The 13,552-nt window shown below is 23.8% G+C and overlaps 1 protein-coding gene across 3 annotated transcripts in view; it reads left to right on the top strand.

Moving 5' to 3' along the window:
* Positions 1-991: 991 nt before the first annotated feature.
* The window catches only part of LOC132924577 (cytosolic purine 5'-nucleotidase), a 32,606-nt gene continuing 20,045 nt past the window's right edge, over positions 992-13,552 (top strand). The window contains exon 1 of one of the 3 annotated variants that reach the window (XM_060988969.1): positions 992-1,342. In XM_060988969.1, coding sequence (XP_060844952.1) covers positions 1,236-1,342 — 107 coding nt within the window. In that variant the 5' untranslated portion in view covers positions 992-1,235. Of the gene's footprint in view, positions 1,343-8,345; positions 9,102-13,552 lie in introns of those variants that run through there. The other 2 variants (XM_060988968.1, XM_060988970.1) reach the window with 2 other exon arrangements.

The following is a 13,552-nucleotide window of genomic DNA, read 5'->3' on the forward strand; positions in this document are numbered from 1 at the left end:
TAAAAACACTTATTCACAAATATAAAAATATATAGGCAGTAAAAACAATACATATTTTATCATAAGAGTAATTGACAGAAAAATATCATAAATGAAGGCCATATTCAATGGGCAACGATTGAACACCCTGCCAACAAGTTATTAATTATTTTATATTTATAAGCAATTATTGAGGAGATCAAGATTCAAGACACCAAAGTCTCTTTAAACGTCGGATAACTGGGTCATCTGGAGATATTATATTGTTGAGATATTTAAAATTAATGTGTTTGGGTGAGATTGTAAGTTTCTATGGAAAAGTATGTATATGCTATGTAGGTACCTAAAGGCTAAAGTTGTGATAATTATATTTTACGTTTATTTGTATTATTTATTTTGTATATTATTATATATTAATATGGTATTTTGATCCCTATTTAGATCTAGAATAAATACCGCATCCAATATTTTAACAGTTGGCAGGCAGTCTACACAGAACACATATATTATTACTATAATAATATGTACAAAACAGATATGTGTGGGGGGATTTATATATTGAAAAAAAAATGTATTTAAACGTTATTATAATTTTATTAATCGTGTACCCAATTGGTTATAGTAAAAATAATAGGTACTAGATAGGTAGCCAAAGTAGTTAACTGGCAACTGCAAATTATCACAAAAAAGATTTTAACTCGTTCTGCAACTTAGGCAAAAGTAGGTAACATCACTTAAACTTTTAACTCGTCAATGCCTATGCTGATATCATCAGTGCGTCGTAATTTGAACCGTGCCATTTAATGGCTGTATTATTACTATATATTTTAATATCATGTGGGTATTGGGTAATAATAATTATTGTAATATCATATTGTGTGCTATGCGTATTATATAAAAGTTATAAGATTATCGTTCATAATAATGTCTATCTTTCGACCACGCCCATCGTTGACAATTTTCCCGTCGGAACGTTATCATTTGTAGCTGTTATCACCGAAACGATTATTAGTTGCGAAGTATAGCATTAAAAACAAAAAACAAATTCCATTCTACCATCATTATTACTCCTTGTGACAATTTCAACGGCACTGCGTTTTTATTCGTTGTCGATCGAGTAGAACGCAATACACACTAAACAAAAATTACGCACAGTCATATTGCGGCTATTCGATTGGGAGTGATTAAGTTTCGACCCGTCCGGTATTAATTTTTGTTTGATTTTTTTTTCGTTTTGACAACATATCTGTATAGTCATGGATAGCACATCAGAAACTTCCAGCGGTTTTTCCACAATGAGCACCAGCGCCGCTAATATTCTTATAAACCCTACAAAAAAGTATTACCGGAAAACAGCTCATAGGTATGTTTGATAAATTTGAAAAATTATATGATTGTTACAATTTGGGTTTGTGTATTATGTAATAATATTAATGAAAATTATATCATTGTTTTGATATTTTCTATTTTTATCCTCAATCAGTTTCATTAAAATTAATAAATGTTTATCGTAGTATTATACATTAGGTAAGCCTATGACACTTATTTTAGGTATTTAATAGTAATTAGTTAATATTATGTTATAATTGTCTACATTATAACTTAGAAATACTGACTCATAAAATATTAATTTTCAATTCAAATAATTTTGTTTATCTTAGACAAGTACTTATGTATTTTTTATAATATAAGTATTATACATCAATTTTATTAAATAGGAACTATACAATTTTTTTATACATTTTAATTTAAATAATTGTATAAATTCATGGGTTTAGTGTTCAAGAAATATTTAAAGTAGGTCAGTATTTTTAAAACATAAAAATGTTTAGTGAAACTCATGAGAATTAAATAAATGCTTTTATAATTATACATTTGAAGATATTATTATACAGATTCATTGTACAGATTTGTAAAATAAATTTAATTAACTTAACATAGTTATAGGGGTTTTGTTGAAAAAATTCTTAAATACTGTAAAATAAACAACAACTAATTTGATTTTTTCATTTAAATTATTTAATTTGTTTTTTATTAATATGTTATTCATTTTTAATTAATACTGTCAAGCAACAGTAAAATACAATTAACTTGAAACCTAAGGGTCCAAAAGAAAATCAAGTATAACAATATTTCTAAGATATCAAAAATGAATAACATTTATTTTATTAGTTAAAAATATAGTTGATTCAAATGAAATTTTTTATTTTAAATTGTCAAGAGATTGACTTGTTGAGATTCTATTGTATTTAATTTTAGCTAAATGATAATATCTATTGCGTAGTTATAAAATTATTTTTTTCTTTTGGTAGTACCTATTAGTTTTATTTTTCATAATCCTGATTGGTCATTTAGACATGAATAGAAATATTATATGATTTTTTTTTTTATTATTATTTATATAAAAATGTATACGTCTATTATAGGATTTTGTAATAATAAAATATATGTATTTATTTAGTTATAGATTTAAATTCCTAACTTAAATGTATTATACTTTTTATTATCTATATAATATTAAATGCAATATATGTATTTAATTCCCGATTTAATATTTAGGAAATCCTAGGTAAACAACCTTTAATTATTCTACTAGTGTTATTCTTTTGTAAAAATGAGTAATTATTCAATTTAAAACGTATCAGATAAAATAAATAATAACGGTAAGTTTACTAGTTTTTTAGTATTTTTAAAGTAATAATGTTTATTATGAATGTTTAGTAGCTATTAAATATTTAGTTTTTAATCATTAATAAGCTAAATACTTAGTAAATAATATTGAATACTTCAATGATATTTTATAATTAGTTTTTACTTTTTGTATTAAATATGCTTTAATTCAGGGTAAATATAATAGGCTAAAAATATGAACTTTAAAGTTTTTTTTTAATGATAATTTCCTAATATCCTTATTGTTATATAAATATAATTTATAATAAGATTTTTTAACATTACAATAATTATAATAAAATACAAAGTTTCAATCACAACGTTCCACTACTAAACTTTTAATTTTTATGTATATAATAAATTATTTTTTAACATATAAACTATAAAAATAATAATATTTTCTAGGTAGAATTATAGTTTATTGTTGTTATCTTTAGCAGCAATATTTAAAATTCCGTTTAAAATTATACAATTAACTAATATAATTTCTGCATACTACCATAAAATATTTGAGCATGTAGTTTCTATATAATTTTTATAATGTAAAATGTATATTACACTACACTAATTATATGAAATTATAAACATAGAAAAATAATCTATGGTAATTAATCCTTATGGTCTTAATACTTAATCAGCTCTTTTTTTTTTTAGTATATATTGAATTATTATTATATTTGCAATACCTACTTAACTATTAACGGTTTTTTCCTTGTTATGATATATTTGTTGTATAGTTTACTATATTATCATCTATGTGTTATAATTAGGTAATTATTATTTTCTTATGATTTATGTATTATTTAAATTTTATTACACCAATTCATAACATTTTAATTTTAATAATTAAATACCTACCTATTATAGTTAATAATTTTTTAATGCATCCGTAATAAGTTGTAGATTATTAAAATTAATGAAATGGTGACAGCAACTTGATAAATTATTAGAAAACTATTATTAAAGTCTAGAGGTAATTGGGTCAAAACATTTGCATAAATAGTGGTATCTTGGGGGCATATTCATGTCTTTTTTAAATGTAGTTTGTGCACTTGTGCATATAATAGTTGATAATATATTTGTATGTTAAAATTGCATATGATATAATTTCAAATTTGCATTGTATTTTCTAATCAACAACCTTGTATTAAATTGTATGACTTTCAGTGACTTAATATTATTGCAGAAATATGTTTTAAATTTCTATTGCCTTGAGGTTGTAAAAACAATATGAGTATAAGTGAGGACTTATACATAGAACATAGATATGTGGTTAAATATGTTTATATATACAATCATTGTATATTTAGATAAATACTCGTGTGTTACATTGTTATAGATTTCACATTTTATAATTAAGTTTAGAGTTTATGTTTGATATGGATACAATAAATTAAAATTATAATAAAATAAAATCGGTTGTTATATATTTTAATATTCTTACATATAATTAAGCTTTTGTTTGTACTTATATTTTCTCTATGTTATCATAATGTTTGTGGATAGATTAGTAATGCTTATTTAATCAACATAAATTTCGATTTTATTCTTAAGTAGACACTTGAAGATATATAATACAGTTTATTATTTCTAGCAATAGGTACATACAACTTTAATTCTATAAATGTAGATTAATTTAGATTAAAAAAATTAATTTAAAACGCTCAAGTCAGTAATAAGAGAATATTAATAATTATTTATATTTTGTATTTGATTAAGTATATTAGGCGCATAATATGAGACTGGCATAATGCCTATTTTTTGTAAATTTATGTTTAACCTTCAAAAATTATCTATTTTAAAAGTTCTTAATACAAATTGTTTTTACTCTTGAAAATAGATACATAGAATCAATAAAGTAATTTTCTACTTGTATAAAATCAATAAAATCAATAAAAAAAATAGTTTTGGGAAATCTTAATATACTTTTCGGTTATTTTGTAGTAATTACTAATTACAAATATATGCTATTTCATTGTTAGTAGGTATTTTTTTACAGAGCGCCGTGGAAGTAATGCGAAAGCAGTTCCCACGGCGCCGTCAGTTTCAAACATGAAAATAAAAAAAGGTATTTTTTTATATTTGTTTACTTTGAAGTTGATACTTTAGAATTAAATTAATTGTATTAATTCACACTAAATAGTAATAATTGACTGTATTATCATTTCTAAAATATAATTCTAATAATTTAATCTGAACATTTTAAAATTTATTTGTAGGTATACATAGTTATTTGTGTATACATAAATATTAGAAAACTTATATAGCATAACGGTTTAGAATTCACTGTAAAAAAATGTGGAGTATATTTGGAGTATTCTCCAATAGCATTGTAAATATCAGTGTTTAATATCGTAATAAAAATAAATTGTATTTTTTTTACCGTTTGTTTCTAAATAAATAATATATTACAAGATTTAAATTTAGATGTGACACTTTCATTTTATTTTTATTTTTAACTTGATATGACTGATAATTTCTCAAAATAATTGTTATGTACTTAGGTATGTTTAAACTTGCTTTAAAGTGTGTTAAATCAAATAAAAGGAGAACTATATTACAGAATGGTCGTCTCAATGTAAAGAAAGTAATTTAAATATTAGTGGTTTATATCATACTCATTTAAAAAATATTGAAAATGTATGAACCTTTTAAATTCAATTTAGAATTTGAACACAATATTTTCGTTATTTTCAAGTTAAAATCATTGGCTGGTTTCAATGTTATGTTTAAAAAGCAAGTATTAAAATATAATATTTAATAAGAATATTTTAAATATAAGCAGCTGCAGCTTAATCATGAAATAAGTAATCTTGCGTTAAAATGTCAAGTCATAATAGGTACCCAAAATTACATATTATATTAATATGGTATATCTAAAAAATAGTCATAGATAGCTACGTTAAGTAACCTTAAATTCTATAAATAAAATGTATTTAGGGAGATTTTATAGAATATGTTATACTGCACCTAAATTGATGGGCATCACGTTTTTGGCAGACTTGATAATAGTAATAATTAATACAATTATTGGAATGCTATTAAGGGTTGAATACTACGTATTATCAAAAATAAACCTCACTATAATACATCTATACGTACTAGTTTAAATAAATATAATGCCGTGTATAGTATAATAATATTTATTTTAAAATATTTATCTAATTATCATATTTAAATAAAAATAGAACTCGGTGACTTAAGCATCGTATTTAAAGATTGATGATACAAAAAACATTGTATTAAATCAATTAAATTACCATATCGTTATATGTGTTATGTAGGTTAGTAAATATATCTTTATATAATGATCATTACTCATATTATATATTAGCCACTTTGTAATACCGTGCGTGTAATTATTATTCAAACAACAATCTTGTCAATACTATTATATTAGTTGAAGTAATTTAAAGTAAAGCTTATATGTTAATATGTGATAGAAATTGTCATTATGAATACAATACCTAATAGCAAAAATGGTAAGACGAGTAACTACATTTTGAATACAACGTGTTATATACCTATTAATAATATATCTTTATACAGTAAAACAGTATCATTATTATGTAATTACATTTTAAAAGTTTGTGTGATGAATGAATTGTGAATTGGAAGTCTACTGTATTACTTACATACTTAAGGCATTATTAATGTTTGTTAAAATTAAATTTTCTTATTTTAAAACCTTGAAAAACGAATAAATTATAAATACATATATAGTTATACTTAATATATACTTAACATTTAAAAATAATATTACATATACATATCAATGATATAAAAAATCATAAATAAAATATATTTTATGTTTTATTAAATATTAATTTATTTGTATTACTTTCACTATAAAATAAATTACAAGTGCATACATAACTTGCGTCTTGCCGCACGTTAATTTTGCAACTTGATAAACTAGTTGTTGCCTACAGGTTCTATGTATAGATTTTCACAATTTTAAATAAAATTATTTATCAATCGGCTTAAATGTAAGATTATTTCTGCGTAGATATTAAAGATAATTATAAAAACAGCGTGTTTCTTCTTTTGAATTACTGTTTTTTTAAGTACTTAAATTCCGAGATATGTTTACATACTTATACTAATCATTCATAACTCCGTATTTAAATGTAAATGTTTGATAAATAATGCTAATGATGGACTTAATGAATTGTTTTATACTTATGTAGAATTAGACTAGATTGAAAATTTGATTACAATAAAATATATAACCTTGAGTACATTTTAGAAATTAATATTTTAAAAAGGTAGGCAAGTGAGCACCGCTCTGCTGTACATTAGGTGTCGAGTGGTTCACTATTATGGGTGTATTAAGGTTGGATTCAATGATATATTATTATTTATTATTTATTATATACGATGAAAAATGATTCTAAGTGGAAACGGTCTGTCACCCTATATTACTAATAAGTGTATTTCACGATGTTTTTTTAGTGTAGTTAAAATTAAATATCTATATGGTTATACCATATTATTGTATTACTGGTATTAACTTTTTAGTCAATACCACCTTACCGTACAACAGTTTGAATAAGTTAAATGTTAATATATAGGTAACTAATATCTTAAAATTAATCTACATATATTTAATTCGGTATAATTAATAATACTCGTATAATATATGCGTAAAAATTCCTATTTTTCCTTAAATTGTTGTTTGTTTTTTCCGATTATAAAAAAAGTATTGGGAAAATTTGACCTCTCTAAAGAACAAAGCCCAATTTGATACCCATAACCACTATCAAAGTTAAAAATTAAAGCTTTTTTCGATTACTTATCTCGTGAACATAGACAAAAAAAACATCTTTGTATAAAATCGTAACATTCATTGCCCCGTTTAAAATCTAAAATCTAATGTATAGGTATTCTAATTTGGTTTCGATATAAAATTAAAATGCAATAAAATAATATTAATTATTAAAGTAAAGTAACTTACTTATTATTTTATTATTATTTATTGAAAAATAAGATCCATCATTATTTTAGTTATACTCATACAGTCATACCATTTGATTGAGTGTAAAGTTGTACATTTTGACAATTCATATTAAATTGTTTTTAAACTTTAGCTAGCGGTTATATTATACACGAGTCGTAATAATTGAATTGAAGTACGAGTCTGTTCTATGATAATATATGATAGAATAAAAATAAAAACGTATAGGAAAATCGTTTTATTTTTACAATAGTTTGACTATATATATAAAATATGATATATCACTATAAATATGTTATATATTTTTCGTTCGTCGTATATTGTGTTACTGAATGACTTTAAAAGTTCTCATTTCCTTATGGAAAAAAATTGTAGGTAATGATGGACCGCATTCGGTAATCATTTCCCCTCCATTCCTCTGACGACTGTCGTCGGTTCGATTCGTTAAATTAACCATTATCTCCGCGAGTATGATAATTCACGTGATTATTATTCGTACGCTGCTACTGATTGAAGGCGAAAATATGAAGGTGGAGGAGGAGGAGTATTACAAAGCGGCTAAGGAGGAAAAAATTTTTTTTTTTTCTATCTATCTGTTTGTGATCTATCTGTATACACAGTTCAGAGTTCGCCGCTGTAGTGTTATAATACTACCACCACTACCGGCCATTATACGAGAAGCCAGACCAGTGATAATATATATATATATTTAATCAAACTATTCTAGTCGTAGGTTATAACTAATAATTGTTGTACCAAATAATAATTGTAGGCGGCCGTTGTTTGATACGTTCATCATTGAATTCGGGCCACCGTTTCGGTTTATCAGTACGTCATAATATCGTGTCACTATTAATTCGCGCGTTCACACTTATACAATGTCGAGAATTCATAAACGTAAACAAACGGTGTGGACGAAACCGGTCGTCATTTCAAAACCATTCACTAACCTACCATTAATCAGTGTTATTGCTAGACGTGTTAATTTACACTTTGTACTACCTACTGCAGTATTATAGCGTGTTTGTTTTCGTATTGGCGGTACATTCAGAGTTTCATTTGTCTTAGTGTTGATCACTGTCCATTTAATTCGTATAAAAATATAATATCAATTGAATACTATAGGTATTTATAGTGTCATTCATGTATAATTAGGTATTAAAAAAAAAAAATTATACACATTATATTATTTGTTGTCGAACGCTGAAGAATAGAAAATTCTGTACAAGTTCTCGCGACGTTTTATTTTTTCTATTATAATTTTTTCTTTTATAATATCACTGCGGCGAGTCACGTAAAAATAAAAATAAATTTTTTATCGCACTTTATACTGCACTACGATGTCTCTAAAATCCAAACTAACGTTGAGGGATGATAAAATTGCTTCCCCGTTGGTGTCACCAAAACTCGCCAGATGTAATTTGTCGGATTGTGAATTGATGTGCTTTTTTAATACGGAAAAACATAGAAGCAACGCAAGGGAAAACTCTCACAGGTAAATAAAAAAAATATTTTTTGCTCCAATTGTGCATAATAGTAAACTTTATTTTAACATACATATATTTTAACTAATCATATTCTGAGCTATATTAATACTGTTAAAAAACGAAGAATTGTGTAAGTGTATCGTACTTACTTAACTTATCTGTTGCTTAGCTTTCTTGTAGATTTTTTCCTTTTGTTTGTATGGATTTTTAAAAGTTGTTACATCGTTTTTTAAAATAATGGGCAAATTATATATATTCTAGTAAATTATACGTGTACACAATTAGATATGTTATATTGCACATGAATTTAGTACCTCTTACATACTATATATAATTAAAATCCACGATTAAAAATAAGACCATATTAAATTAAAATTATTTTAATGAAATTTAACATATCTGATCTGAGGGCGGTCGAATATATAATATTATTTTTGGTTTTATATTAATAATATGAAAGTTAGCATCACGAATTGTAAATTTTGCGTTTATTATTCTTGTCAATCATTTTATGTTTAAATATTTATAGACCGTCGAACTATTAGTGAATTCAATTATTTATACTGAGAAAAGGTCATTAATTATTATTCTGTGTCTGAAGTAGTCGTTTCATGTGACGTTTTTTTAAATTAGTATTAGAATTATTTTTTTTAACTTATGCATCTGATAGTTCTTTACTTTATTATTTTTTTTAAATATTTTTAAACAATCTGCACATTTACGTGGAATTAAATGCAAAGCTTTGTGAGAGACTGACCTAAAGGGTACCAATTGATTAGATAACGTGCACTACGTGATTCGAATAGTCTTGTTCGTAATTTGCTTAAAGGTTTTCAGTTCAATAAAATACCTTACCTTTGTCTCCCCAAATTAATATTTAAAACACAATTATGTACAAAAAAAAACAAATTATCTTGAATCAAGATAATTATATTTTTTCCGACAAATATTTTTAGGCACTATTTTGTACAATTTTATGTATATTGATGTAACTTATAAAATGTAATCTTTTCATTGATTATAATTTTACTAATTATTGATTGTTCACAGTAATGTGTTATTATTATTTCATCAATATATATTATAATTTAAATAATATATTTAATGAATTCACCCTTTAACATAAATATTAATTATGGGCTATTTAAAAGAGAATAATATAAAATATACTGAGTATAGAAGATTATTTTAAATTCTAGTGTATCTTGTATAAGTAATTTTTTTAATGCCTATCTATATTATTCAATACGAGTTTTGTTAATTTGAATAACATTTAACTGATAGGTACTATAATTAAAACTGTATAGTATATTTATTGATTAATTATGATTTGTCTTTTTATGTTATCTTAATAGTCTGCTAATGTTTTAATTGAGATATGTGTACGTGATTGGTCGTTTAAATATATTTTTCTTGGAATTTAGAAATGAAATAATCATTTTGATAAGCATATATAATTTTGATAGCGCCAACGATAACTATCTTATATCTAAATGTAAATTGTAATTGAAATATTATACCTACCTATGTGTAATATTATATTTAATAGTAATTTATAGTTGTGTAACAAATATTCAAAACCTTTATACGAAACAATATAAATTTAGCTTAATCATTTGTTTAGAATTTAAATTGGATGTGCTAATTGTTTATAAATGTTATTAAAATTTTAAATATATTATTAAAAATTAATAAAACTATAGCTTAAAGCTTTTTAAAAATTCTTAAATACTTCATAAAAGTATGTTAGTTCTGGTAGTTTATTATATTTATTACATTTTCAGTAAGCGTTTGTTATCACAATTTACAGGATTGTAATATAGATTTTAAAATAGGATGTAAATTTGACTGAAATCATAGCCTATTTCGAATATATATATGTATAATACACTTTAAAATATGATTGTGAAAAAATATAATCAATGATAGATAATAATTATACCTCCAAGGTTGATAATACATTTATCAATTAATGTTGATATTATAGTTTTGTAGCATAATATATGAATGATAATTTATTTGAAACGTCGATGTCTAGAAATGTTTTTCATGGTACGATTTTACGATTATTAATTTTTTAAACTGTTGCAACTATAAATAATCGTTATTTCATTTTTAATCTGCTCAAATATTAATGAGCATAAAAATAGTATTGTCGAATCTATTCGAATTCACTATAATCGATAATTTATTATAAACTAAGGGGTATTGGGTATACAAAATAATTTGATTGTATAAATATAGCTAGGTAAGAAATGTATTCTTGGTACACGTGAATAAAAACAAATTGTTGAACTATGATTAAAAATTGCAAATTACTGGTTTACGAATTAGCAATTTCTATAACTGACAAACGAGTTTCTTAAAAATATTAATTACACATTATTATTACTATTATTATTATTTAAACAGACACGAATGTTTCTCAAATTTTAGTTAAACCCCAAAATTTTAATTTGAAGAGGAAATAGGGATTTTCAACAGTATATAGGTATAAAAATAAAATAATGGGGGTCACTTGACTGTACATCATGTAGGTTTAAAGTAGGGATCAGCAATAGGTAAAGGGTAAAGGGAAAATAACTGGACTACCAACAATACTTTTATTTTTTAATGCTAGTTTTCCGCACATAATACAGATATTTGATTTTATGATGCATGTTTTGGAGACTACGATGGCGTTCATCGTTTATCGCTGTTGACAATAATAGTCATGATAACCCAACAATTATTAACTAATAATTAAGTTTTTCTGGTCCTCAAAAATATTTGTTTTCAAATTATCTGGACCGCCATAGAATTTAATTGCCGACCCCTGGTTTAAAGTATACCTTGTTACAAGATAACGTTAACATGGTTTTAAATCAACGGATACTTTATATTATACAGTCTGCAATGATAGTTTGAGTTATTTATTTTCTCGTAAAAATATAATTATTCGCCGATTTAAAACGTTTTACGTCTCTCTATAATCGTAGTAATCGAGTAGGTCATTGTAATGGATGCGTTAAATTATTTTTGTGTTTAATTCAATGATAAATTATTGCGTGAAAAAACTACTCTGAACTTAAAGTTGTCTCAGTTTCTATTTTTAATAATATATGTATTACATTTATTCTTGATATAGCAATTGTGATATATTGATACAACTTAGGTTATTAACTTAGAAAAATATTTAATATTAATGCTACATATATGAATAAATACATTGGTTTTTCTAGATCTAGATAAAGATATAAATATCAACAAATTTGGAAAATAAGTATTTTTTATTGCTGTTGTCTTCAATTGGACTCAGAGCTTCAAAAAGGTTTTTCTTGTTTTTTTCACAGATTAGGCACAGTGCTAGTTCTTTTTTTCGCGTCCGGATATCTTTGAGTGATATATTCGCAATTAAAAAAAAAAAAAAACGTATAGTAACATTTTCATTGTATTACTGATATATTATTACTTATTTTTCTATTAGAATTTGTAAATTATTTTTGGTCTTATACATATATTTTTTTAATAATATATTAATATATTATGTCGTATTGTAATATTAAATCATTGCTGACTTACTTTGAATACATTCTAGGAATTATACATTAAAATATGTACAGTATAAAATAAATAATATATTGAAATTAATTTAATATATATAATAATAATTTACTTACATAACAGTTTCAAGTACCTACTTGCAATTATATCACATTTAAATTAGGTACAATCAACAACGCAGTTAATACAACTGTTATTTTTTGTATAAATATTCAAGTTTATTATTGGAACTTAATTTTAATTTTTATAAATTATGCTCATTTATATATATACATATTTTTTTTATGTATTTCGATACTTTTTTAAATATTATATAACAATAATAATTTATGAGTTGATAAATCTTGTACTGTAAACAATTTCAAATGTTTTTAAAAAGTTTAAAAAGCCAAAATATTTTACTATGTTCAGATAATGCTAATATAAATATTTTATAAAACATTTTAAGTCTACAACTATTCATTTTTTAATCATAACAAAGTCGATTCGATCGGAAATTGTTTGTACTAGGTATTATTATTTTATTTTCTAATATCGCGTAAATATTAACTTTTGACTCCCCTTAGTACAAGCTAGTTCAAATTCGAAGATAAATACCACCATCAATATTGAACATTTTTAGCTAGAAAAAGTGATCTTCTTTGATCAGACAATAAAAAACACATATTTTACAGTTTATGTAATCATTATTTTATGTTGTTCTACTTAGAACCGAATATAGAAACTCTAGAACATAACCATAATATATATATATATATCGTATAAGTTAAATAAATATACTATTAAAAAATATATTTATATACATAATATATTATTTTATTACATATTAATTTTTTTATAAGTTAAGTATCAAATATGTTTACATTTAATTACATTAATATGATACTACGTGTTATGCATTTTTCTTTGAATTGGT

Source organism: Rhopalosiphum padi, chromosome 3 (genome assembly GCF_020882245.1).
Source record: "Rhopalosiphum padi isolate XX-2018 chromosome 3, ASM2088224v1, whole genome shotgun sequence".
Taxonomy (NCBI): Eukaryota; Metazoa; Arthropoda; class Insecta; order Hemiptera; family Aphididae; genus Rhopalosiphum; species Rhopalosiphum padi.